A 26143-nucleotide genomic window follows, 5' to 3' on the forward strand; every position below is an offset into this window, starting at 1 on the left:
GGCAGAGAGAGAGAGGGAGACACAGAATCGGAAACAGGCTCCAGGCTCCGAGCCATCAGCCCAGAGCCTGACGCGGGGCTCGAACTCACGGACCGCGAGATCGTGACCTGGCTGAAGTCGGACGCTTAACCGACTGCGCCACCCAGGCGCCCCACATTTTATGCTTTAAAAGAAGTGTCTTTAGGGGTGCCTGGGTGGCTCTGTCGGTGGAGCATCTGACTTCGGCTCAGGTCATGATCTCACGGTTCGTGAGTTCAAGCCCCGCGTCGGGCTCTGTGCCGACAGCTCAGAGCCTGGAGCCTGCTTCCGATTCTGTGTCTCCCTCTCTCTTTCTGCCCCTCCCCTGTTCATGCTCTGTCTCCCTCTGTCTCAAAAATAAGTAAAAACATTAAAAGAAGTGTCTTTTATTCATCTTATTATACTTCCAAGGTCACGGACATTGCCCGGAGCACAAGTGATGTTCAGTACAAGCCCAAGTTAGAGAAAGGAGCTGTTGTAGGCACGTGGAATGTTGTGCTACAGCAATGTGGATCACTCATACTTTGTCCTCTGTCTGCTATCTGCCACTCACAGGAGGATCAAGGGTCACCGAGTCACAGATGTCTTGGGGATGAAGACGATGGTGATGTTGAGTGCCATCCACCTTGGTCCATTCTCACTGCTCAGTCCTGGAAAGACACCTCAACTTGGCTGTTACTTCCCCTGAGAATCCTCTCCTGGTTCCCCAGCCCTGGGTTAGATTTCCCTCCTTTTGGACCCTCACAGCGCTTTTCACTCTGTACTGAGCCCTTTGCTGGCTCTTCTGCCTGCCCCCTTCGCATGAAAGCGTACTGACTCTTGCTTACCCCTGGACTCCCAGCACCCGGCCCCCCGCGTAAGTTACAGCTAGAGAATCCGTGTGCATTTGTCAGGACATTCCTGTAAACAAACTCTAGCTTCCAGGACCCTCAAGGGAAAGTTTGGCAGTGCATTCTCCAGGAAGAGCGAGACGGGGCTATAACTGAGTCTGCCGTCCACCTGCTAATCAGATCAAAGTTTGTAGCTTCCTCTGAGAAAATGAGTCAGGCTATTTTCATATGTGTCGGACGGAGCGCGAGCTGTCTTGTGATTCGGATGCTTCGTCACATGTGGATGCTCGGCCGGAGGTGGTCCGGCGGAGGCCCCTGAGGTCAGAGAAGCGCATTTCGGCCTCGAAGGAGAACCTCTCCTGCTCCGGACCGATTCGAGGACGTCCCTGGATTATGTGATTCACAGCAGGTCTGCAGTCTTGCCTGGCCTCTGGCAGCAGAGAGAGCACGTGTCGCAGGTTCCCTGGAAGGCAGCGTCTGGAAGCTTCTGAGACTAAGACAACGAAAGCTTTGCAGCGCCGTTGACATGACGAAGTGTGAGCACTACTTATTCTGCTAGACAGTGACTGTCATCACTGAGAGTCTCTGGCCCTGGGCAACGTGCTGCTGGTATTTTAAGAAACATTCCTGTACTTCCTCTTTTCACTTCGCCATCACAGCCGGCCACACTCAGAGGCACCTTGCTCTACTCACTGCCCAGCGCCGGGACCGGCCCGTCCGTCCGTCCCAGAGCATCCCAGAGCACGCGCCGATGCTCCTGTGGGCATCTCTGCTGGTCCTGGGTAAGTGGGCGAGCAGAAGCCTCTGCTCTCGGGGGAACCCGAACCTCTCCGCGAGCAAAAGCCCCCCACCCCCTCTGGGCTGCTGAACAAATGGGTTCCACTCCTATTTCAAAATAGTAGGAAATGAACGAGAGGTGAGGTGTTGATCGAACGGTATGGGGGGTGGGGGTTGGGGAATGATTTCCAAAAGTGTGTTCATTGCTTGCTTTTAAATGCCTACGAAAAATTTCCTCCTACTCCCGACGTGGGCCTATTTCACCACGTAAAATATCCACGGTTAGATTCAGTTATCTCCCTGATCACAGAAGCCCTAAATCCGTGCGAAGGGAACATGTCCTAAATGTGAGCCAACATAGAAATTAGTTTCTGCCGGGGGGCCTGGATGGCTCAGTCGGTTAAGCCTCCGGCTTCGGCTCCGGTCATGATCTCGCGGTTCGTGGGTTTGAGCCCCGCGTCGGGCTCTGTGCTGACGGCTCAGAGCCTGGAGCCTGCTTCGGATTCTGTGTCTCCCTCTCTCTCTGCCCCTCCCTTGCTCGTGGGCTCTCTCTCTCTCTCAAAAATAAACAAACATTTAAAAAAATTAATAAAAAGAAAGAAAGAAATGAGTTTCTACTGAGACAGTTATTTCCTTCTCTGAATCTTACAGTCATGCCCTGCTCTGATATTTGCAAGACAGGAAATAAGATGATTTCCCTTGGATTCTCCCCCCCAACCCACTCCACCTCTGTACTATTTTTCAATATTGGTCCAAGTGAGGCATTAATGTCCTAGCAGCACAAGCTAATACAAATGACCAGTCGGTCACTTGTACACTAAATATTTATTAAGCTCATTTCTTGTTCCTAGCTGCTTCTCCAGACCCTAACTAGGGGCAGAGTTATCAGTGAGGCTGGCACATCACGGGGACTTGGTAAACAGTGAACGAGGGGGTATCGTGGGCACGGGGGAGAACACAGGACACAGAGGACACGGTCTCTGTCCCCAAGAGCCGGTGAGGAACTCAAAGTACAAATGCAAAAGCATTTGGCTTGAAAACAGACCACAAAAATATTCCACGATGACTCCTGAGAGAATGTGTGGTGACAGTCGTTAATTCTCGCTGATGGCAATTGATAATTAATTGCTGAGCCCCGACCACGCCAGATACTTTTCTAACAATACCCCATGTGTGAGCCTACTCCAAGCTCCTAGCAGTCCGTGAGCTGGAACTGCGATAAATCCCACCTTGCCGATATGGGAGCCAAGGCACAGAGACGGTCTCTCGCCCTTAAGCTCCATACAGCGGCCGTCAGGGGTCAAGTCCACACTCGCAGGAACCGTGCTGTTAGCCGCACCGCATATCGGATTTCCAGTCTCAGCGAGCTGTGCTGGCTCACTAGAGCCTAGAGCAGAGTGAGGACCCTGCAGCCCAGAGGCATCCGAGAAGGCTTCAAGGAGGAGGTAGGTTTCATCAGGGTGTGACCTGCCTTTTCTTGATACTGAAGGGAAGAGCCCCCAGGCAAGGAGATGGTGAAGCCAGGTCTGAGCAGCAGCCACACGAGGCTCCTGTTTATGTATTTTTTTAAAGGTTTATTTATTTTTGATAGAGAGCAGGAGCAGGGGAGGGGCAGAGAGAGAGGGAGAGGGGGGATCTGAAGCGGGTTCTGCACAGTCAGCACAGAGCCCCACGCGGGGCTCGAACCCACAAACCCTGAGATCATGACCTGTGCCGAAGCTGGAGGCTTCGCCACCCGGCGCCCCGCCAGGCTCACGTGTAAAGGACAGTGACAGCAGCCAGTAATGGAAGACTTACTAATTTCACCCACTGACACAAGACCACGAGGTCACCTTTGTGGTCCCCGTGTTGCCGATGAGGAAGGGGAGGCTTGGGGCTTCCATAGCTCGCCCAGCATCGCACCGCTGAAGTCCAGGCCTTCTTCCGCCTGCGCTCTGGCCGCCACCGTGTCCCCTGACTCCTCCGGGTGGTGGGGCTGGGCACGCCTCTCCCGCCCTCGTTGGAGCGGGGCCCCGGCAGGGGGCTCTCTGGGTGGGAGGGTTCAGCTCCGGTCTCGCGTTGACCTTCACCCTCACCTCTCTTTACAGCTCCAGTCTGTGGACAGCTTGGTAAGTAGGCCCCCTCTTTCTTTCCTCTTTTCCATTTCTAGATATTCTAGTGACCGGCCTCCGTCTGGAGTGCTCTTAAGGGGAGACCTGGTCCCCGCATCCCCATCCTGAGGACACAGGCAGGGCAACGTCACCCTGTCCTATGACTCTGACCCCATGAGCCGGAGAGTCATGCTCTCAGGTCATACCTGCCATTGTGTCAGATGAATGGAGGGGGAGGGCTGGGGCGCATGTCACAGAGGTCAAGGAGGGGCGTGCCCGCACCTGATGTGGGGTGCTGGCCGCCCTGACAGGTGCACAGAAGCCTGGGAGGGAAGGCGAGAGGTAGGCTGGGACCTCGGTGAGGGGCACCCAGGATGCAAACATCTCTGCCTCTTCACCTTTCCTGGCCCAACACAGCAGCACCCCTACCATAAGCAAGCTCTCCACCCCAACGTCCAGCAGGCTGTGTAGATGTTTTCCTGGTAACGGCTCAGATCGTGTCGCCTCTGAGCCCCTGCCCTGCTGGTCCGCAGGAAGACCAGACTTTGGGGGAGCTGTCCAAAAATCCCTTCAGAACCACTGAGTTCATCCTGGGGGGCTGGTTGCTGTCATCCGGCCCCAGCCAGCAGGAGCCACGGCCCCCTCAAGTACACCGTCCCCTGCAGTTCCTGGGTCTGTGGCCGTTCCCCCCGGTCAGGGGACACGGACCATCTCCCACAAAACCCTGCCTAACTGGGAAGAGATTGTCACTGGGCCAGACTTCGCTAAATGCTCTACGATGGAGAAGAAAATACACCAAGTATCTCAGATCAGCCACTAGATGTGGTTAAGCTCACTGACTCAGTCCAAACCTCACGAGACCCCGACAAGGTGCGTCTTCTCTGAGCACACAGCAGGGGACAGCGTCCGCGGACCAGTGAGAAACAAGCTGCACAAGCCAGCGGAAGGTTTCCCTTCCCTCGGGTACAAGACCCGCCGCCCAGCCCCCCCTTCCCATCCCAGATGCTTCCCAGGAACACGGACAGTAGGGGTTTCTATCCATGGTCACTGCGAACATGGAATAGCCTGTACGATCCTCTAAAGAGAGACAGAAAAAGTCTGTGGAGACACAAGAATGTTTGCATCACCAAACAGAACATCAGCTTTTTCATCTAAAACAAGCATTCCCATTACTCTGTAATTTTGCCCCCAACACAGGGAGAGCATCCCCTTTACATTCGGGTGTAACTAAAAGATCTATTTGGGTATTCTTGCAGACAAAGGTAAGAATGGTTAAAGTCTCCAGCCGTCCTTAAATGTGGACAGTCCTCATGTGAGTGTAAAGGAATTAACGAAAAAGCACGCCTATGGTGATTCCACTTTAAGATTTTATGATAAATTGCATGCCCCCGTGATTGAGAGTTTAGTTTTGAAAAATGGAATATTGCACATGGAAATAATCTGGCTTATTTTCTACTTCACCGAACTTAGATTACCACAGGCAATTCTGCAGAACAAAGCTGGAGTCTCATATTGATTTTTTAAACGTGGTAGGGGCCCCAGCTTCAGGCAGCACGACAGGAAGTTGGGGGAGGAGGGAGGTAACCAAAACCCGCATGAGAGCTCTCCCCACCCCCCCACCCCCTAGGAAGCTTGGCTCCTTCACCATAGAGGCAAGACCACTCCCAGCGCCCCCCACTGGGGGCAGGGGGTGGGGGGGGGTCCTCTCCTGGCTCTATTCCCCTGACATCTCCCGACCCAGTACTGGCTGGTAACTGTCCCCAAAGTCATGAATTCCTGCATCTCAGGCAGAATGCGAGAGGTCACTTTGCAATCGTATTTCCTCGGTAACACGGTAACACCGAGAGGTTAGCCCAACAAACCGCTGGCCCAGGCAGCAGGCCACGAAGGGGAAGGGAGTGTGGGTGGAGGTTTCCAATGGTGAGTAGCATCTCAGGGAAGAAAAACATCTTTTCCCCTTAAGTGTCTCACTGGGGACTGCCAATTAAACAGACAAAAGACAGATTTGCAGGAGAAAGATTTGTATTCCCTTCTTACCAGGGCGCACAGAAACTGCGAGCCCGGACTTGGGGCTCAGATACCATCTGAGCAGGGAAAGGGGCCAGGGAGGAGGACACTTCTTGGAAAACGAAGGGCTTTCAGGAAAGACACCCCGGCCCTTTGGAGAGCAGACGGCACATTAGGGTAGTTTCGTGACGTCTGTTTAGTCTTTGCTGGTAAGAGCCCACTGCTCCTGGTTACTCCTGGGGGGCGATTTATAACAGAGTCCTTCTGGGAGGCAGGTAAGGGTGTTCAGAATAAAAAACATATATGAAACCTACTCTGAAATGCCCTCAGCTCAACATAATTTTTCAGGCCACGGTGGTGTATTCTGGGTCCACTTCAGTGACCAGCCCTCCCAATCTCAAAGGTACAAAACTCAGAAAATAAACACCTAGAGAGGGAAGTGCCTCCGTGGCAGTTTGTTGCTGGGGAAATGTAATTAAAAGCAAAATTTTCTCCCAATCCAGAAATCTTCTCCACAGAGGTAGCAGAGAAAGAAAACACTTGTTGTTGAAGACAAGTCAAACCAGGGTGCGACGGGCATCTCAGGCCATCTGCTAAGAGGTCACCAGGGCACCAGGGAATCTCGACTCCTGACTCAGCTGAGCAGCCCCTCCTCCCACGGCACACAGGTCCCACGGCCAAATAGTCACTTGTCAGGCACAAGGCCCTGATGGTGCCTTCTGTCCCACACAGTTCATCCGAGCTCTATCTCAGTACCTGGGAAGACCACTGTGCGGGGTAACTGGCTCTTAGCCACGCCAGGAAAGAACGTCTGCATAGTCTGGGGCTGGGGCTGCCGTGCGTGTTGGAGCAGGGAGACGTCTCTGCCCCTAGCTGTCCACATTCCAAAAGGCGATGGCTCCTTCCTGAGCGGGACATTCCCCAGTGGTGAGGCTGGCAAGTGTCCAAAGATTCACGTACGCTAGAAAGAAATTCTTAAAGAAAAGGAAGGCAGAGAGAAGTCTTTTCCCTGATTTTCAACGGGGAGAATTCAACTCTTACTGCGCACGCTCCAGCTCCTGTCTGTCCGTCGGGGTTCCAAAGATCTTAGGGCCTGATTTCATGCAAGGCCCATATTCCACTGTCAAGAAGCAGATCCTTGAGTCTGGGGAGTGAGAAGCTTCTGGCTCCTGGCACTCACGCTCTGTGTGCCTCTGTCTGAGCATCACTATCCCACACCTACTTCGTGTTTCGGTAAAAATACAACTTCTCCATAATTGCATAATCAACCCCCAAATTCCTACACTCCCCCCCCAACCCCCGTCAACAGCTCCCACCCCACCACGCGGCCACGCCACACAAAGGCTCCTCTTAGACAGACGGCTGTAACAGGAGGGAGTCAGGAGGGACCGACCGAGGGCCCAGCCCGCATGGCTGCCCTTCCACGGAGAGCGGGGCCAGCTGGGGTCGTCCCCTCGAAGGCCAGCCTGCCCCTACAGACCACAGAGGGGCCACCGCACCCCTGGCAAAGGTGAACGCAGCCAGGAAAGCCGATCCTAGGCAAACCGTGTTCCTCCTGACAGGGGCTTTCCTGGGGATCCCCCCAAGCCTGGTCCCCGGGTCCGTCCCACACAGACGGCCGCGGCGGGGACCGCAGGCATCCCCATCTCAGGCTCTGTCTCTCTCTTCCTCAGAAGCTGCGTCCAAACCCGTGATTTCCCTCCATCCTCCATGGACCGTCGCCTTCAGAGGAGAGACAGTGACCCTGACTTGCAATGTATTTCACTTCCACGCTCCAGAGAAAATAAAACGGTTCCTTTGGTACCTTGGGAGGAGAATGCTACTCGAAACCCCAGGCAACACCCTGGAGGTCCGTGACTCCGGACAGTACAGATGCCAGACCCAGGACTCGCTCCCAAGTGACCAAGTGAACATGATCTTTTCTTCAGGTGAGCAAGCAGTGAACTACTTAGACCTTTACAAGTCGTTTCGCGTATCCTCGCCCCCTGGGGTGGGCAGACCTGGGGGCCTTTGCTCAGCTCTAACCCTTGACCTCCAACACCGTCATTTCCCAGGGCCCCTCATTGTCTGTAGGTGTTTTTCAAAGGACCGTCGAGACAGAGGTTAGAGTGTCATTGTCTAACACCACTCGGCAGACATCCCTGTGCCTTTACAGGGAGGAAGGAATTCGTTTAGGGGATTGCAAACTGAGGCTGCTTTAGCTCGTGCCCTCAGGGCCGGCCAGCCTCCTGCAAGAGACAAGACAGGGACACAGATGACTTCGGAGGAGGGGAGTTTCCCCGTCAGGCCTGTGTCCCTCCCCCTCCCCCTTCCTGACACCCGTCCCTTCTCTCCTCCCACTGTCCTGCCTCAGGGGGCACCCACTCTCTCCTGGTCCTGCTTTGCCCACTTCACAGACAATGGTCTGGACCACCGCATGGGGACCGCGCTGGGGGACAGGCAGTCAGTCCCTGAGTCACCTTACAGGGGACAGAACTGACCTGTCACGTGCGTCTGAAGAGCGGGAAAATGTCCGCCAGGGACCCCGCTCCCCGTCCCTCGCCCCCGGGGGTTTGTGTTTGACAAGCCTGCCACAGAGCAAACCCCAGTGCACGGTGACAGTTTCTAGTCTCTTCCCCGGAATCCCCCCCGCCCCGACCCCCAGTGACTCCCGCTTGGGGCCCGGGTGAGCCGGTCGGGGGTGATCTGTAACAGCGTTCGGCAAAGTCACGGTGCGGCTCACGGTCACATTAGAATCCTCATGCTGTGGTTCTGCCCCCGAGTGGTGGGGGGGGGGGGGGCGGGTGTCAAGGTAGTGTGTTTGGGGTTCATTTACGACTTGCCGCTGAAGCAGGTCATACAGACTCGGGAGGGAAGGAGTGGGCCCAGGGCAGGAGACGAATCCTGCAAGAGAGACAGGAAAAACACAGCCAAGCCTTGCGACCCGAGCTGCACCCAGAGGAGGGGGCGTCCTCAGCACCAAGCCCCTGTCTATGCGTGGCTTCCAGGCTGGCTCGTGCTCCAGGCTCCACATGGCGTGTTTGAAGGTGACACACTGGTCCTGAGGTGCCAGACAAGGAGTCGAGAGACACTGACCTCTGTGAAGTACATTTGGAACGGAAAAGTCATCTCCGCCTCCAATCAGAGCCAGGACCTTTCGATACCACGAGCAAGTTCAAACAACAGTGGCTTCTACCACTGCACTGGGCGTGTGGACAAAATGCACGCATGGAAGTCAAATACCAAGTCTGTTCAAATTCAAGGTAAACCTTTCATTTCATGCAGATTATCGACTTGCTCAGTGTGTGACAGGGCACCCACCCATTGCCGTCCCAACGCTGGGTAACGAAGGACGCGTGTCCCCCGGCAGGCAGAGCCGCGGGGCCCCTGCACTCGAGCTGGGGCGGAAAGAGGGGAAGGCGGGGTCCGCCCGTGTCCTGCCTTGTGTCTGAAGTTCCCCAGGACCCAGCAGCCAAGCCCGCCTGCCCCAGGGCCCCCAGGGCCGCCCTCTGAGACCTTGGTTTCCCTCTTCTCTCTAGAACTGTTTCCACACCCGAAGCTGAAAGTCACCCCCTCCCAGCCCACAGAGGGCAGTTCTGTGAACCTGAGCTGCGAAACTCAGCTGCCTCCAGAGCGGCCGGACACTGTGCTTCGTTTCAGCTTCTTCAGGGACCGAAGGGTCGTGCTGTCAGACTGGAGCCGGTCCCCGGAACTGCAGATCACAGCCATCTGGAGACAAGACGCGGGGTCATACACGTGCGGGGCTGCTGCGGCCCAGGGCGTCCACAAGCTCAGCCTCCCGGTGCACGTCTACGTGCAGGGTGAGTGCGGGAGAGCCGCCGGCGGGGTGGGGGTGGGTGGGGGCTTCCCCCACCCCCACAAACTGCTGCCTCCGCGCTGTGCAGGTGGGGACCACCTCCTGATGGGGGCGGCTGGCCCTGAGAAGCGAGGTACGGTGACCAAAGAACCACCACCATTTTTCTAAAAACTCAGCCCTCCTTGGGAACCGTAGCGCCTCGGAACGCTAGCGGCCGACTTCGATGCAAGGGTTCGGGAAGACGAACGCGAGCCAGACGACGAGGCGCTCTGCTCCTTACTGAGCCGGCACCTTCTAGAAGGCCAGATCTGGGGGCGAACTACGGAGGGGCTAGGCGTAGCCCCTTCCCAACCAACAGCCACCCAGAGCGGGAGCGCCCGCCCACGAGCGGGACGCACACACCTGCAGAGATCAATACAATCACCATCTCGTCTTAGGCACCTGAGCAGGGCTCCCAGAAGCAGGTGTGGTCCAGCCCAGTGCCAGCCACCGCCTGTCACTGCAGACAGGTCACGGTCACCTGTCGCTGCAGACGATTCAGGCGGCCGCCAGGACCTCAGACAAAACTCAAACGCTGCTTTGTCTCTCCTGGGACTTCATGTCTCAGGATGGAGACAGGATGGTTAGTGAGGGTCTCGGTCCCAACTGCACAGTCTATGTGCTACAACACCAGCACCTGCTGGCGAACATATCTTTTTTTTTTAATGTTTATTTATTTTTGCGAGAGAGAGAGAGAGGCAGAGCACGAGCGGGGGAGGGGCAGAGAGAGAGGGAGACACAGAATCCGCAGCGGGCTCCAGGCTCTGAGCCGTCAGCACGGAGCCCGACACGGGGCTCGAACTCACGAACCTCGAGACCATGACCTGAGCTGAAGTCGGACGCTTAACCGACTGAGCCACCCAGGGGCCCCACGCTGACGAGTAGATCTTATCTTAAAGTCACGTAGAGAGTGACCCCGTCCGACATGCCAGCTCCCCCCTGCCCCCAGGCCCTCACCTGCTGTCTCGTGTCCACGCAGGGGTCCCGGTGTCCGGAGTGCTCCTAGAGACCCAGCCCCCGGAGGGCCGGGCACTTGCAGGGGAGCCTCTGGTCCTCATCTGCTCCGCGGCCGAAGGCACAGGGGACACCACGTTCTCCTGGCACCGGGAGGACACCGGGGAGAGTCTGGGGACGAAACGCCAGCGTTCCCGGAGGGCGCAGCTGGAGATCCCTGCGGTCGGCGGGAGCCACGCGGGGGGCTACTTCTGCACGGCCGACAACGGCCACGGCCTCATCTGCAGCGCGGTCCTGAACGTCACTGTCACAGGTGAGCCGTCCTCTCCAGCGGCCTTACTTACCGTGGCTTCCTCAGGTTGGGGGTGGGCGTGGCCAACACGGCTGCTGATTCTGCCTCCTCTGGTTCCACTTTGCCATCTCCCACCGCGACACAGTTTCTTCGTGGGAACGTTGAGAGGGCACGTGGGGCATGGCCGGCAGGAGCCGTTTCTCGCCCCGGAGACGACCGCACGTGCCCGCCCTCTGACCCGTCGCGTGCCGATGTCAAAGAGCCGCGTCAGCTCGTTAACGGCATCGCAGGGTCGTCCGTGTCAAGGGCACGCGTCTCTCAGGGAGGCATCGGGGCCCATCGCGGCCTCCTGTGGCCCCACAGGACCAGCCATCCTGCAGGCCTGACGGTCTCAGGGCCCAGACTGCAGGGCAGGAGGCCGACAGGCACGGGGAGGGGACGCAGGCCCGGTCACGTGCGCTCAGGGGACGGGCCTTCCGTTGGGCCCCACCGTTGGGCCCCTGTCTCTCTCCCTCTGTCCCCAAGAAGCCACAGCGGCCAGGCTCCCACGCAGCCCTGTTGGCACCACCGAGCTTGGTTGTGCCCCTGCCACCCGAGGGCACCAGCCTTTCCTTGGGAGGGCAGCAGGCTGCCTGCTCGTACCTGCAGGACTCCCGCACAGAGTTCCCAACCCCGTCGGCACCGGGCTTTCTCCGGCACCCGACTCGCGCTGCCGAGGGTGGACGGGCCTCCACATTGCTGGGGTCAACGGCAATTCTGTCTCCGTGTCACTCGGCCGGTCACCAGCTCTCGACACAGCTGGCCCCGCCTTCCTTCCGGGACCACATTCCTCCTGGACTCGCCAGACGCAGCTCGCTCTGTCCCCTGCCCGTGGCCAGACACGGGGTCTAGGCTTCCCTCACTGGGTCCTCCCATCTCTCCGGGCCTCTGTCCTCGGTCCCCCCTCCGTGCCCACTGTCTGCACTGTCTCACCCTGTCTCGTGACTTTAAATTTTTTTTTTTTACATTTATTTATCTTTTTTTTATTTAAAAAAAATTTTTTTTAACGTTTATTTATTTTTGAGACAGAGAGAGACAGAGAATGAACGGGGGAGGGTCAGAGAGAGAGGGAGACACAGAATCCGAAACAGGCTCCGGGCTCTGAGCTGTCAGCACAGAGCCCGACGCGGGGCTCGAACTCACGGACCGCGGGATCATGACCTGAGCCGAAGTCGGACGCTTAACCGACTGAGCCACCCAGGCGCCCCCCCACCCTGTCTCGTGACTTTAAATGCACCTCGGACTTTTATTTAGCCACGACTCCCACACCCCCTACAGCTGAGACCTCTCACGCGTCCGGCACTCAATCCAGATGTTCCACAGGAAGGGCTCGTCCGCATCTTCAAACTGAATTCATCCCAAGTTTTGGTTTTGCCCCCCAACCAACTGCTCCTGCTTTGCCGCATCGCCCGGGACGAGCCCCACCCTCCTCCTTGCTGAGGCCGAAACTCAGGCCTGCCTTTTGTTCCGTCTTGCGCGTCTAGGCCACCTGCGCGTCTCATCCAGCTGGCTTTTCAGGATAGGCCGGGACCTGAGCCATTCCCGGAGCCTCCCCTGCCCCCTGAGTCGCCAGTATTCCCTCCCTGCGTTATTGCGGCAACGCCCCCACCGGCCTTCTGCGTCCGCGTTTGCTCTCCACAGCCCCTTCCCTGCGCAGCATCCCAAGGAGCCTGTACCTCACGTTGCTCTTCCCTACAAAGCCCCGTCCGCGGGCTTCCCGTCTCCTTCAGGGTGACGGCCATCGTCCACCAGGTCCCGCGGCTCTGCAGGACCTGCTCTCCCTCCTCCCTCCCCTCACTTCCTCCACTCCGGCCACCGCGGCCCCCTGTCTCTTCCTCAAGCCGTCCAGTCATATTCCTGCCTCAGGGCCTTTGCACTGCTCTTCGTGACAGCCTCATACTCCCCCTCACCTCCCCCAGTGAGACCTTTCCAGTGAGACGTGCCCAGACCACCCTGGCCCTTCCTCCCCAGGGCCCCCGTGTTGTTCCTCAAAGCGCTTACCCCCACCGGCCGTGCCGTGTCTCTCTGTCCCTCCCACCGCTCCCATACTAGCCTCCCGAAGGCAGGTCTGTATTCTGACCACTCTTGTATCCCAGGTGCCAGGACCAGGGCTTGGCCCACAGTAGGCATTCGATAAACACCTACTGAGTGAATGAGTGTTACACACACGGTTATACTGACCGCAGCAACTATCCCGGAAGGTGAAGATGTCCCTGGTGTCTCCATTCTACCGAAAAGAACTCTGAGGCTCAGAAAGGTGTGGCAATTCGTGTAAGGTCACAAAGCTCACACCTGCACACAATCACGTAGCTGCGAGAGGCAGAGGGCAAGGTCAGAAGTCCTCCGAGGAAGTCCCCACCGTCAGCCACACTGAACGGGCCGAGAGCGGTCGGCCCTGACACAGCCGCGTCCCCAAGCAGGTGGCTCAGGGGCTGTGGGACAGGGGGCTGCTGTGGGGGCTGCCCGGCTGCCGTGCAGTTTCCCTTCAGCTCCCTTGGGGCGAGTCCTGTGATCACGGGGGCCCTCCCCGGGCAGGTCTTCCCACACACAGGTGCCACGGGAGCGTCCGCCTCTCACTCTGGAAATTTCTCAGCGAAGGCTGTGAGTGGGTGTGGTCCTGGCACAGATGAGCAGAGACCGAGCCCGGTGTCACGCTCGTGGCATTTCTAGAGGGAGAAGAGGCTAGCACAGCCGGAAGCCGCCGAGGGGCGCCCCCCGGGAAGATGATGCGCCAGCCCTGAACCCCAGAAAGGCTCTGCAAGCGGGAGGGCGGCCTCTGGGGGAAGGGCTCTTGTACCGAAACAGGTGTCCTCGGGGAGCCAAAGGGGACACTCCCTGAAGCGGGCAGGAGAGAGTCTGCTGGAAACTCAGAGCTGAGTGTGAACACGTTCCTCTTGCTTCCGGAGGTTAAGGTCAGTACAAGGGACCTGTGTCCTTGCCCACGCGTGCCGTCGCACTGGCGTGCACGACTCTAACGGGTGTCATCCTCCGCTAGGGGAACGCGCTCTCACGGAGTAAGCAGACGTCGAGGGTTCGGCTGGCCAATGACAGAGAGGGGATTTCTCACAAAATCTTTTAAACTCGTGGGCCTTAGTGCAAAATCTCTGTGCGCAGAAACGGGAGGGCTTCCGGCAGCAGAGAACGTCTGGCAGTCTGCGCTCGTGTGGTTCCCCCCGCAGGAATGCATTTCTCACCGGCCCCGGAGGCGGGAAGTCTGAGATCAGGGCACCTGCGTGGTCGGGTTCCGGGAGGGCCCTCTCCCCGCCTTGCAGACAGCGGCCTTCCTGGAACACCTGCGTCCTCACATGGCAGAGAGGGGTGACGGGGGCGGGGATGTCTCGGGTGTCTCTTCTTGTAAGGACACTAATCCCATCATGGGCCCCCCCCCCCCAGACCTCACCTAAACCTGATGACCCCCCCCCCAAAGGCTCCATTCCCCAAAACCGTCACGCTGGGACTCCAGGCTTCTTCAGTATGTGAATCTTGGGGGAGACACAATGCAGTCTGTGGAATGGGCTGAAGGTGGCCGGGGTGGTGCTGTGTGGGAGCGGACCTAACTTGTGGGGACGTCCCCTGAACGGATCAGAAGGTAGCACGAGGTTCCCAAGGGCCTGGGGCGTAGCGTGAGGGTGCCAGACGAGACCTAACACTTGCCTGGACGCCACCCGCCACATCGGGAAGCGTTCAGAGCGCTTCACGTATGTCAACAATACACCAACAGCGGAAAAGGAAACTGAGGCACAGGGAGATGAAATCATTGTCTGTGGCCACACGGCCGGAGGAGCCAGGATCTTAACCCACCGATCCAGTTGTGGAGTCTACACCTCCCTCTCTCTTCTCCCACCTGTATTGAGACAGAATTGGCATAATTGGTGGTACATATATGATGATATATACAACGTGATGACGTGCTCTGTCACGTGGGACGACTGCCGCAACGGGGTGGGTTAACACTCCACCACCTCACACCAGCATCGTGTGCGCACGGGTGTGCGTGGGGAGGACATTCAGGACCTGCTCTCGGCAGCTATCACGTGTGTGGCGCAGGGTCCCTAACTGTAGCGACCACGCTGTGCGTTACACGCTCCGCACTGGCTCCTCCCATGACCGGAAGGTTGTGCCCCTTGACTAACACCGCCATCTTGCTCTCCCCCCAAAGCCCCTGGCCACCCCAGCTGTTCTACGACTTTGGCGTTTCTAGATTCCACATCTAAGTGAGCTCTTACAGTATTTGTCTTTCTGTCTGACTTATTTCACTTAACATAGTACTCTCAAGTCTCATCCATGTTGCTGCTGATGGCAGGGTATCTTTTTTATGGCTAATAGTGCATCGTATATATGATGGAATACTATATATAATATATACGGTGAAATAGTATATATGATGGAATATTATATATATAATATATGATGGAATGTCATATACATTATATATGACGGAATATTATGTATAGAATATATATGATGGCATATTCTATATATTATATGTAATGGAATATTATATATAATTATATGGTGGAATAGTATATGTAATATATATGGTGGAATATATATATGATGGAATATTATATATATAATATATGATGGAATATATATATGATGGAATATTTTATATATAATATATGATGGAATATCATATACATTATATATGATGGAATATTATGTATATAATGTATATGATGGAACATTATATATTATATATGTGATGGAATATTATATATAATGTATGTGATGGAATATACATCATATATATATATATATAATAATGACATATACCATATTTTCTTTGTCCAATTGTTTGTTAATAGACGCTGAGGTATTGTCCTGTCCTGGCTACTATAAATAATGCTGTCAAGAACATGGGGAGACAGGTGTCTCCTCCAGATAGTAATTTCATTGTCTTCAAATGCATAGCCGTAAGTGAGATTGCTGGATCACATAGTAGTTCTGTTTTTAATTTTTTAAGGAACCTCCATACTGTTGTCCACAGTGGCTGCACCAACTCGCATTCCCACGAACAGAGCATGTGGGTTTTCTCCACATCCTCGCCGACACTTGCTACTTCTTGTCTTTCTGATCATAGCCATTCTGACAGGCGTGAGTCGGTATCTCCTTGTGGTTTTGATTTGCATTTCCCTGTTGATGAGGGATGCTGAGCCCCTTTTCATGTACCTGTTGACCAGTTAGATACCTTCTTTGGAAATCTTTGCATCTATATGCATCAGGGATATCGCTCTGTACTTTTCTCCTGGCGTCCTTATCTGACTTTGGTGTCAGGGTGATGTCGGCCTCATAAAATAGTTTGGAAGTGCTCACTCTTCTTCGGTTTGGGGAAAGACTTTGAATGGATTGGAGTTAAAATTCTTCTTTAAATGCTTGGTAGAATTCACCGGTGACACCATCTGGCCCTGGGCTTTCTTCATTGGTTGGGTTTTATTATTGACTCAATCTCCTCACTCATTACTGGTCTGTCCAGTCCTCATGAATCAGTCCTGACAGGTTGTATGTTTTTAGGAATTAGCCCATTTCTTCTAGACTGTTGGAGGTGATGGAGCACAACTGTTCTGTGCCTTTCAAACTAAAACATATTTCAACTCCTTTCCCCAGAGAAGCCATTTCTTCTAGGAAATCGGGTTATCAGGGAGGGGAAAGACTTGCTCTCTGCTCGTTAAATCTGGAACCCTAGGTACCCTAGGCATTGCTGATTCTGATTTGACACAGGTGGACGCCCAGGCGGGCAATGGGGAAAGACTCACTCTAGGACACACAGCCAAGCTGCTGTCTCCCTGGATTTCTCCCTGGCATTCCACTCCTCTGGTTTAGCTGTCATGGTGTGTGTGTGTGGGGGGGGGGGGGGTGCGGCAACTCCCCACAAACACCGTTTGCAGGCAGAATCACTCACAGGTGTGTTGATTTTGTCAGGAAGGGAAAGCATAGAGACAGAAATCCCACCAATGGCCGGTGGCCCTGGGTGCCGAGTGCCTACCTTGTGGCAGGAACCACAGACACAGAGTGCCATGTAGTTAGGTGGGAATCATAATTAACGTTGCTGTGGTTCTGGTACGCGAATGTTCTCTGTGTAATCCTGTGGCATCCGAAGTCTGAATCTGGTTTCTGTCAGGACCAAGAATCTGCATGCAAACATTTCCACCCCCACCGACTCTTTGCCCCTCTAGTCTGGGTTTGCTTTTTAGCCCCTACCGTCACCAGACATGTTATAAATGTATTTGTTTATTGTCTGCCTCCCCTCCCTGGACTGTAAGTTCCATGAGAGCAGGGACCTCGCAGTCCCGTTCACTGTTCTGTCCTCAAGGCCTGGCACATGGCAGGACTCAATAAATGGCTACCGAATGAATGAATGAATGAATGAGTGAATGAGTGAATGAATGCATCAGCCACATGAAATCTCTTGAATGAGGAGAATGGATCCAATGGAAAAGTCAGAAACCCCTGACAACTGAGTTTATTGCTTCCTTCGGCTTCTCTCCTCCCCTTCAGCGCTTCTAGGAGGAGCGAGGCAGTGCTGTTTCCCTCTGGCGTCCCAGCGTGGTCTTAATGGCGAGCTATGTCTGAGCTGCTGCTGCTTCCCCGAGTGCCCGTCAGCAGTGATATGTGCTCTCTTTCTCAGCGGGCTGCCGAACCAGCCTCATGTGGCATCTTCCCGGGTGGCCGGGGCCAATTCCCAAGAGCCCAGAGTACAAGAATACGGACTATCCACAGAGAGGGTCCCCTCAAACGCTAACCTGGAGCTGGTGTCTGTGGGTGAGCAGAGGGAGCTGGCTGCGTTGTCCCCTCTGCCCTGGCCCCCCAGACCCTCAGCCTGGAGCCTCCTACCGGAGCGCAGGGTCCCGTCCCACCACTCAGGCCCGGGCCTAGCCCTGGTCAGCTAGGTTCCTCTCCCACTCCAGGGCTCAGGACCCCAGCCGAGCTGAGGAAAGTTCCAGGATGTCCTGGCCCTCTCTCCCCAGGGCTCATGCAGGCTCTCCCCCCTCAGGCACTCCAGGGAACAGAATGGGCCTCATTGCTGCGGGAGCCACTGGGGGACTGCTCAGCGTTCTTGTCCTGGCTGCAGGCCTGCTGATTTACCGCCGGCACCAGAGGAAGTCAGGTTTGTGTTCTCTCTTACCCGCTGCTAGAGGCCAAGCCCGGTCCCTGCTGAGCACCCCGCTCCCTGGAGCACCCACCAGTCTCCCCCCTCACCGCCCTCAACACCCACAGACATACACCCTCCGCCTGAGGTGTGAACAGGTGCTGTGGTTGAGAGTTGCCTGCAGCTGGCCGGGTTCTCTAAGTCTCGAGTGAAAGGTAGGAAGGAAGTAAACTTCTTAATGTCAAGTTCCAAAAACTTAATACGGACAGTTTCCCCGGGCAGTTTTTTGGCTCAAATGGTCAGTCAGCTACACACCGCAGTCCATCTGAACCCCCCACAAATGGGCGTTCAAGAGACACCAAAGGGCTGTGAGAAGGGAGGCTGGCTAATCTCTATCCTGCTTCCTCCTTGGAGACTTCCCCGTGTCAAAGCCTGAAGCTGCCGTCCTGTGCTCCAAGGGCTGGGCTCTCCACGGGCCAGCCCGCCCTCCTCCCCGGGGGAGAGCCGCACACTTCCAGAGGGTTCTGCCTTAGTCCCATCAGGACAGTTCGGATGCGAGAGAGCCTAGTGTGGAAGATGGGCCCAGAGGCTATTTCAGCTCTAGTACAACTGCCCTCCAACTCGGTCTATTGATCTAATCAGCTCGGTTCAACCCACCACGTTGTCCTCAGCACCATGCATGTGGCTGCATGGGCCACTTTGGATCTGGACCACGAGCCTCCTTAGCAGGCCTGAGTCGGAGCCCGAGACTCCTCTGGGCATGAGCACGGATGCTCCGTGACATCCCCTCACTGCTCTGCAAGAGAGACCGTTTGGTCCCCGGCAGTATTCCTTGAGGTGTATCATCTCTGCCTTGAACCCTCGTCAAGTCTCAGACGATTGCATATTCGGCCCAGGAACGTAGAGCCCTACCCCCAGCAAGCTACGCGCGTTGTTCAGTCCTTTTCCAGATCATTTTCCTAAAAATCCAGGACCGGGTGCATGGTCTCAATGGACTTTTTCTGATGGCCTCTCTAAGCCAGTTTCCCTTCATGAAGTTTTTGGGAAGGAGCGCCCTCTGCTGACACAAATGTGCCTTTGCTTTGTTTTGCAGGAGATGGTTCTCCAGGAAACACAACCAGGTGAGGCCTCAGGCTTCCGGTCTTCCAAGAATAGACTATGCAGGACTGTGGTTTTACAAAATTAGCTCACGTGGTGTCTTTCTGCCCCTGTGGCTAGGTGCCCACGTTTTCACATCCCCTGAAATGAGCAAAATCACAACTTCTAGAACCTTCTAATAGTTCATATTATGGATTTTGCGTGTCTTTAGATCCATTTATTTGAAATGTATCCATTCACCCAAATGGGTAATACCAAAGATTTTAGGTTTTCTAGGTGGGCACAGAGTATTTCTGGAGCAGACAAGACTCTGGTCAGGCAACGTGTTGCTGTAAATATGTGCACAACTGTTCCAGCTTTCAGGGAAGTCTCACATGTGCACGTGTACTCATCAGACCTTGTGTCTTTAACTTTGGTTTGGAAAATCTGGTTCTTCTACCTACGCGTCTCCGTCTTGGGTTATAGCCAGTGACTGGGAGCACAGACTGTGTCTAATTCCTTCTGGAATTGTCCGGGTAAGACCGTGTGAAGACACTTAGTCAACACCTCCTGGTGATGAAGCGAGGCTTTTGTAACCAATTGAGTGTGACCGTTCTGTCTATGGGATGGTTGTTACAATGATGTCAGACACTGGCCAGCCTTGTCCCCAAGAGTCTGCCCATACTGTGGTCCTAGGGTTTCTTTCAAAAGAACAGTCCGGCTCTATATGGACCTACTGAAGGTCCAGTTAAACCATTCCTGGTCTCTGGTCCCCTGCCATCTGCTGACTCCCCTCTCCTCTTCCCCGCCCCGCCACGCCCCTTCCTCTCTGGGTCCCTGTCCCCCTCTGTCCGCCGATGTCCCCCATGCCCCTTCTTCTCTGGCCATCCTGCTGCTGTGCATCTTATGATGTTCCAGGGATGATCATGTGTTTCCATGTGTCGCAGGAGCCCTCCCGCCACAGGCCCAGGACAGGCCCCCCATGGCAGGTGCCAGGGACAGAAAGACAGCCCAGTGGAGCTCCAGCATTTGTACGGCAATGGTAAGGAGTCCCCGTAGGGAAGCTGCTCCCGCCTGAGCCCGGGAAAGATAATGTGCTGGATGCCTGGAGAAAGCCCTGGTGTCCTTATGGCATCCCAAACCCAGACGCCCCGAGAAATCACTGCTTCATTCTGTGTCCAAGAAGGTGGGGAGGAAGCTTAGGAAGAAACCCGTGTAGCACATAACCACTGATGGCAGCAGCCTTGAAAGTGCCATTTCTCCTTTCCAGGGAGTCTCGGAGAGGGACACCTGGTATATTCTGAGATCCAGACTATTCGACCGGGGCAAGAAGGGGAAGGTAAGTCACTGGGGAAGATTCTGGTTGCAAACTATACTCCTTCATTCCACATGTGTTTACTGAGTACCCCCTACGTGCTAGGCGCCGCAGTGAGTACACGGAGTCGATCGGCAGACAAGGCAGGTGGAAATCCCTGTAGGCGGGGCTTAGATTCCAAAGAGAGAAGACAGACTCCAAAAGATGCTTCGTGTATCTCCTGACGATCAGATCCTTCTGATCGATATTGTGACCGTGAAGGCGGATGTCTGAAAATTTCCCTGAAGTAATGAATTATTTAAGTAATGAGGTTTACAAGCCACCTGCTATGTGGTGAGAACGTGTGTAGATACACGTTCACATAACATATATAAATATAGACACATATGTTCGGTTCATTCATATAAACAGCCCCATGTAGCCAATATACGGAACAAGCGAGACTGAGGACTTAATTACAAAAATGTGTTTCCCCACTGTTTCTTGAAACTTTGCTCTGCAGGAGATCTTCCCACACGCTCAGGGTGAACATTTTGGCAGCAAAGGCTTTTCAGTACATTCTCCATTCAGTACATTAGGTAACAGACAGCAGGTGGACACGGTATGTCACAGTCTCAAGTCAGCAGCTAGAATATCCAGTTCAAGATGTTCATCAAAACTTAGCCCTCTGCTAGTTCAGGCAAACTTCAGAACGGGAGCTGGTGGCGGTGAGAGGGCAGGGTGGAGCTGGCCTCTCTGTTTCTGTGGCTGGTCTCCCTTCACCATCCTGGAGGGTGCTGGGGACCTGGGTGGGAAAGGACTCGCCCGGCTGGTGCTTGGGAGCTGGCGTCCACCTGTCTGGCAACAGGTGCAGAAGAAGGCCGTTCCTTGAGAGGCGAGTGAGTGCTATCTTCTGACTTCCTGCCTGACACTCCTTCCTGCCGCTCCTTGGTACAGCGGCCGTCCCTAATCCAGCAGTTTTTGTGACCCTTCAATGGCCTCATCCCCACCTGCTCGCGTCCAGCTTCCCACCGTTGGAGTCCTTTGGGAGCCGTGGGCCCTACTGGGCTGGGGCTCCATGGCTGCACTCCCGTCTTCTGTCCAAGCTGGACACATCCGTCCATGGGGACACCTAAGGATAGGTGACAGATAGTCAATTAATTTTAACAAGTGTATCCAGTCCCAGACCCACCACCACCATCAGGACATAGAACACTCCCAACACCCCAGGAAGTCCCCTCCTGCCCCTTTGCAGATAACTTTTCCAGCTCTGCCCCAGCCACCAATGGCCCACTTTCTGTCCCTGGAGTTTTGCTTTTCTATAATTTCATGTAAATGAAATCATATGCAATGTAGTCTCTTTGTCTGGCCTCTTTCCCATAACATAATGTTTTGCAACTCATCCATATTCTAGCATATTATAAGTAGTTCACTACTACTTTTTTTGATGTGGAAAAAGCTGTACATATTTAACGTATACAACTGGACGATTTGAGGATAAGTATATGCCAGCGAAGCCATCACCACCCTCAAGGCCACAAGCACGGGTAGTATCTCGTAAAATTTTATTCCACCCATTCTTATTTTTTATTATGATCATTACTATCATCATCATGATTATTATGTGTGTGTGTGGTTAGGACACTTAACACAGATCGTAAGTATGCGATACACTATCGCCAGCTACAGGCACAGTGCTCCCTAGTGGATCCACAGAACTCACTCGTCCTATGTAACTTAAACCCTGTACCCTTTGACCATTCCTTCTGTTCCCCCTCCCACAGCCCCTGGGTACCACTGTCCTACCGTCTGTTTCTATGAGCTTGACTAGTTCAGATTCTGCACATAAAGTGAGCACGTGCAGGATTTTTCTTTCTGTGTCTGGCTTCGTTTACTTAGCACAGCAACTTCCAGGTCCACCCATGGTGTCAAAATGTCAGGATTTCCTTCTTTGTTACGGACGAATTGTATTCCAGTGTGTGTGTGTGTGTGTGTGTGTGTGTGTGTGTGTGTGTGACATATTCTTTACCTATTCATCTGTTCGGGGACACTCAGGTGGTTCCCATGCCTTGACTACCGTGAATAATGCTGTAGCAAACATGGGGTGTAGCTATCCCTTCAGGATCCTGATTTTTAATTCCTTTGGGTGCATACCCAGAAATGCAATTGTTGGATCATACGGTAGTTCTATTTGTAATTTTCTGAGGACCCTCCATATCGTCTTCCATGGTGGCTGCACCAACTTACAGCTCCACCAACAGGGCACAAGGGCTACCTCTTCTCCTCTTCCTCCCCAACACTTGTTAGCTCTTGCCCTTGTAATGACAGCCATCCTAACAGGTGAGAGGTGACATCTCATGGTGGCTTTGATTTGTATATCTCTAATGATCAGTGATGTTGCATAGTACCTTTCCAGCATCTGCTGGCCATCTGTCTTTGGAGAAATGTATATTCAGGTCTTTTGCCCGTTTTTAGTTGAGGCAGTAGTGGGAGGATTCTGGCTATTGAGTTCCCTGTGTTCCTTATATATTTTGGATATTAACCCCTTATCAGATATATAGCGAGCACGTATTTTCTCCCATTTCATAGGTGGCTTTTCCAAATACAGCAGCTCACTTGCAAATTAAAATCCCCTACACCTTTGTAGTAGAAATCTCCACTGTAGTTTAATCTTGCACTTGTATTACAAATGGCATTAGGGCCTTCCCAAGATCATAAATCCAGCAAAAGACGAACCGAAGACCAAGTCTTCTGTCTTGCTGCAAGATCTCCTGCTTATAGAGCCTATCACCGTCCTTGGCCAACACTGACCACCTGCCTTGTCCATCACTTGGCCTTCTCAGCCACCCCCATGAGTCAGGACCCTTTGAATGGCAGAATCGGAACTGCCTCCAAGTTGTTTGGGTTAATTGAATGCATCTTCTAGAATTACCTTGATCATGTACTGTTGTTCACACTCTTTAACGGATTTGTCAGAACACCACTGAAGCTGAGCACTGTGTTGGTAGACAACTTCTATCTCAGGCACTTTATTTACTAATGATCTGTAGCAAGACTTCTTCCCCAGTTCCCTGAGGTTTGCATGAAACCCCTAAAATTGTACACATAGTTCGACACGTATGACTATAATTCTGGGAAGAGAGAACCTAGGTTCTATCACATCGTTAAGAAGATCTGTAACCCTGAAAGGTCGATGGTAAGAACACAGTGATAAGGAGAAGCCTCAGTTGTCCCAGAAGCATTTTTTTTTTAGGCTCTGTCTCCATACATCACTATGTGGCTATGATGCTTCCATCCAGTTCTCTGAGACTCTTAATTCCCAACACGTAGGATCTGGCAAATCCCATCAGCTAAACCTCCCTCTCATTGCAGCTCCCTTTCTGGAGAACCGTGGAGATAAAGCTAAGGACGAGAACCCGTTAACGTGACAGAGGGTTTTCCTGCGGGCACGCACGTGAAGCGCTCTCATGGCAACCCGCCGAGCAGTCAGGGGGGTACTCTGAGGTTGGAGTCAGGAGGAGGTGCTGTTAGCTAAGAGAGGCAAAGATTAAAGCAGAGAGAAATTCTGTGTTGACACGTGGTAAAGGCAGGGAGCAAGGTTTCTTGGCGTGGTCGTGAGGAAGGACCTTACAGATCAGTGGAGATTACAGACAGCTTGCAGAGGGCTGGGCTACGAAACGGTAAGACAGAAAACCACCTGTGCTGTGGGGCATGTTGGGGGTCGGGGTGGGGGGGGAGCAGAAGCACCGGTGCAAAGGGTTCAGTGGCTCCCAGCCTCTGGGGGGAAAGCTCGCAGCCTGGGTTCAGCGGGTCGGGACGCCCGTAGTTCAGTGAGTGCCTTTCCCTCCACAGCCAGTGCCTCCAGAGCGTCCCTAGAGGACAAGGTGAGTGTCCGTCCCTGCCTGTTTTCTCTCCCACCACTCCCCACAGCCCCATCCTCTCTCCCTGTTCCCGAATCTCCTTCCTCTTCTTTCCACCCCAGCATGCCGCAGTTGTCTACTCCTCGGTGAAGACACAGCTCCAAGGGGACTCTGCCGGAAAGGTCAGGTCTCAGCATGAAGATGCCACGGACAGTTACGAGAATGTCCCACCTGCGTGACTCATCCCTGCCCCGAAGCCCCAGCTCAGTGTAGCCCTCAGGGTCCCAGGAGTGACCAGCTGGTCCCAACTGCCCACGTGCTTTCACATCCGCGACTCCTGATTCACCTTCTCTGAACTGGTGATGGGGCAGCTGCTGAAAGACTTGCTCAGGTGACCAGGATCACGGGTAAGAGGAGACCCTGGACCCCTGCTCGGAGCCTAATGTCATGTGCTCCCCACGGTCCCATTTAGGGAAAAGGAAGAAGGGTGGAGAAGCACTCCTGTTGAAAAACAGAAGCACAGGTGTTGGTGATTTGGGATTTGCACAAAGGCACGCCTGAGTGACTCAGGTCTCTGCTCAATGCGTCCCCAACAACTGTCCCACTTGGGGTCATCTGCATCGGTTGGCTTAACTATGCGCAGTGCCCAGGTCCTTCCCACACCAAGCCCAGGGCCACCTCTCCTGCCTGCACTGCTTACAGTCAGGATTGCGCTGTAGACAAAAGAATCCACACCACTAGTTTGCAGAGAAAAGAATTTAAATAGGGTGTTAATTAATTAATTGGGGTATTAAGAAGCAGGCTCTAGGCTGAGCTTCCAAAAGCAAAAGGTAATTACGTTAATGTTATTTAAGACAAAGATTTTCCACACTAGAGAAAAAAATACAAAAACAAAATTAATAACCCTACAAACCCTAATTGGAAATATCCGCAGAAGTTGATATCAAGCTCTTTTTTAAAGAGATATTTATTTCCTAGGTCTGTCCACTGAAAAGGCCTAGAAATAATTAGCAACCCAACAGCAGTGAGCATCCCTCCCACAGGCTGTGCTTTCCAAACACAATTTCCCACCCAAGGGTACTGGGCTGTCTTTCCTGCAGGAGGCGTGTCTTTAGTTACCGAATAGTTGATATGAGAATAAGTAATTCTTCCAATAAATGAAGAAGGAATGAAAGGCACAGGAAACCACTCTTTTGATGGCAAATTTCATGGAACACCCACTGATTAGGTTAGCATCAAAAACCAGACAGCCTAACACTCTGTGCCTCCTGATGGAAGTATTCAATGTCACCTACAAAGTACTCATGCCCAAGATATCAAAATTGAATCCAATCAAGTTTTTAGACCCAACAACCAGCTGACAGGAAATACGAGGGGCTACAGCAATCAATAAAATCCATGCCGTGGAAAAATCTACAGGACAAGTGACCCAGTTTCTTCAACAAGCAAATGACAAGAAGAAGGAAGGGAAGGGGGGAGGGGAGAGAAAAAAGGAAGAGAAGGGGAGGGGAGGAGAGAGAAAAAAGGAAGAGAAGGGGAGGAGAGGAGAGAGAAAAAAAGAAGAGAAGGGGAGGGGAGGGAAGGGGAGGGGAGAGAAAAATGGAAGAGAAGGGGAGGGGAGGGAAGAGGAGGGGATAGAAGGGGAGGGAAGGGGAGGGGAGGGGAGAGGAAGGAAGGGAAGGGGAGGGAGGGTAGGGAAGGGGAGGGGAGGAGAGGGGAGGGGAAGGAAGGGGAGGGGAGGGGAGGGGAGGGGAAGGAAGGGGAGGGGAGGGGAGGGGAGGGGAGGGGAGGGGAGGGGAAGGAAGAGGAGGGGAGGGGAAGGAAGGGAGATGGGGGAGGAGGGGAGGGAAAAAGGAAAGGAAAGAGGGAGAAAACCTATAAGCTAAGTGAGACTTGACATACATCAACCAAAGAGACCTTGTTTGGATCCCGCCTCAAACCAAGTTAGGAAAAATACTACTTAGGAAATTCTAAAGGAAA

General features: G+C 53.8%; 1 protein-coding gene across 1 annotated transcript; it reads left to right on the forward strand.

The window, feature by feature from the left end:
• The first annotated feature begins 1061 nt into the window (after window positions 1-1061).
• Window positions 1062-25579, forward strand: FCRL4 (Fc receptor like 4). The gene is made up of 12 exons (XM_058701558.1): window positions 1062-1630; window positions 3713-3733; window positions 7396-7650; window positions 8710-8964; window positions 9241-9522; window positions 10537-10824; window positions 17837-17950; window positions 19026-19053; window positions 19957-20051; window positions 20280-20348; window positions 24156-24187; window positions 24286-25579. Exons 1-12 carry the CDS (start codon window positions 1600-1602, stop codon window positions 24400-24402), a joined length of 1587 nt encoding a protein of 528 aa, XP_058557541.1. The 5' UTR covers window positions 1062-1599; the 3' UTR covers window positions 24403-25579.
• The last annotated feature ends 564 nt before the right edge of the window (window positions 25580-26143 follow it).

The sequence above is a fragment of the Neofelis nebulosa genome, chromosome 15, assembly GCF_028018385.1.
Source record: "Neofelis nebulosa isolate mNeoNeb1 chromosome 15, mNeoNeb1.pri, whole genome shotgun sequence".
In the NCBI taxonomy this organism is placed as follows: Eukaryota; Metazoa; Chordata; class Mammalia; order Carnivora; family Felidae; genus Neofelis; species Neofelis nebulosa.

Excerpts from the sequence above, each read along its gene's own strand:
- FCRL4 (XM_058701558.1), top strand. The coding sequence starts at position 1,600 with ATGCTCCTGTGGGCATCTCTGCTGGTCCTGG. Across the intron at positions 1,631-3,712 it reads GGCATCTCTGCTGGTCCTGG|CTCCAGTCTGTGGACAGCTT; the intron begins GTAAGTGGGCGA and ends CTCTCTTTACAG. Across the intron at positions 3,734-7,395 it reads TCCAGTCTGTGGACAGCTTG|AAGCTGCGTCCAAACCCGTG; the intron begins GTAAGTAGGCCC and ends TCTCTTCCTCAG.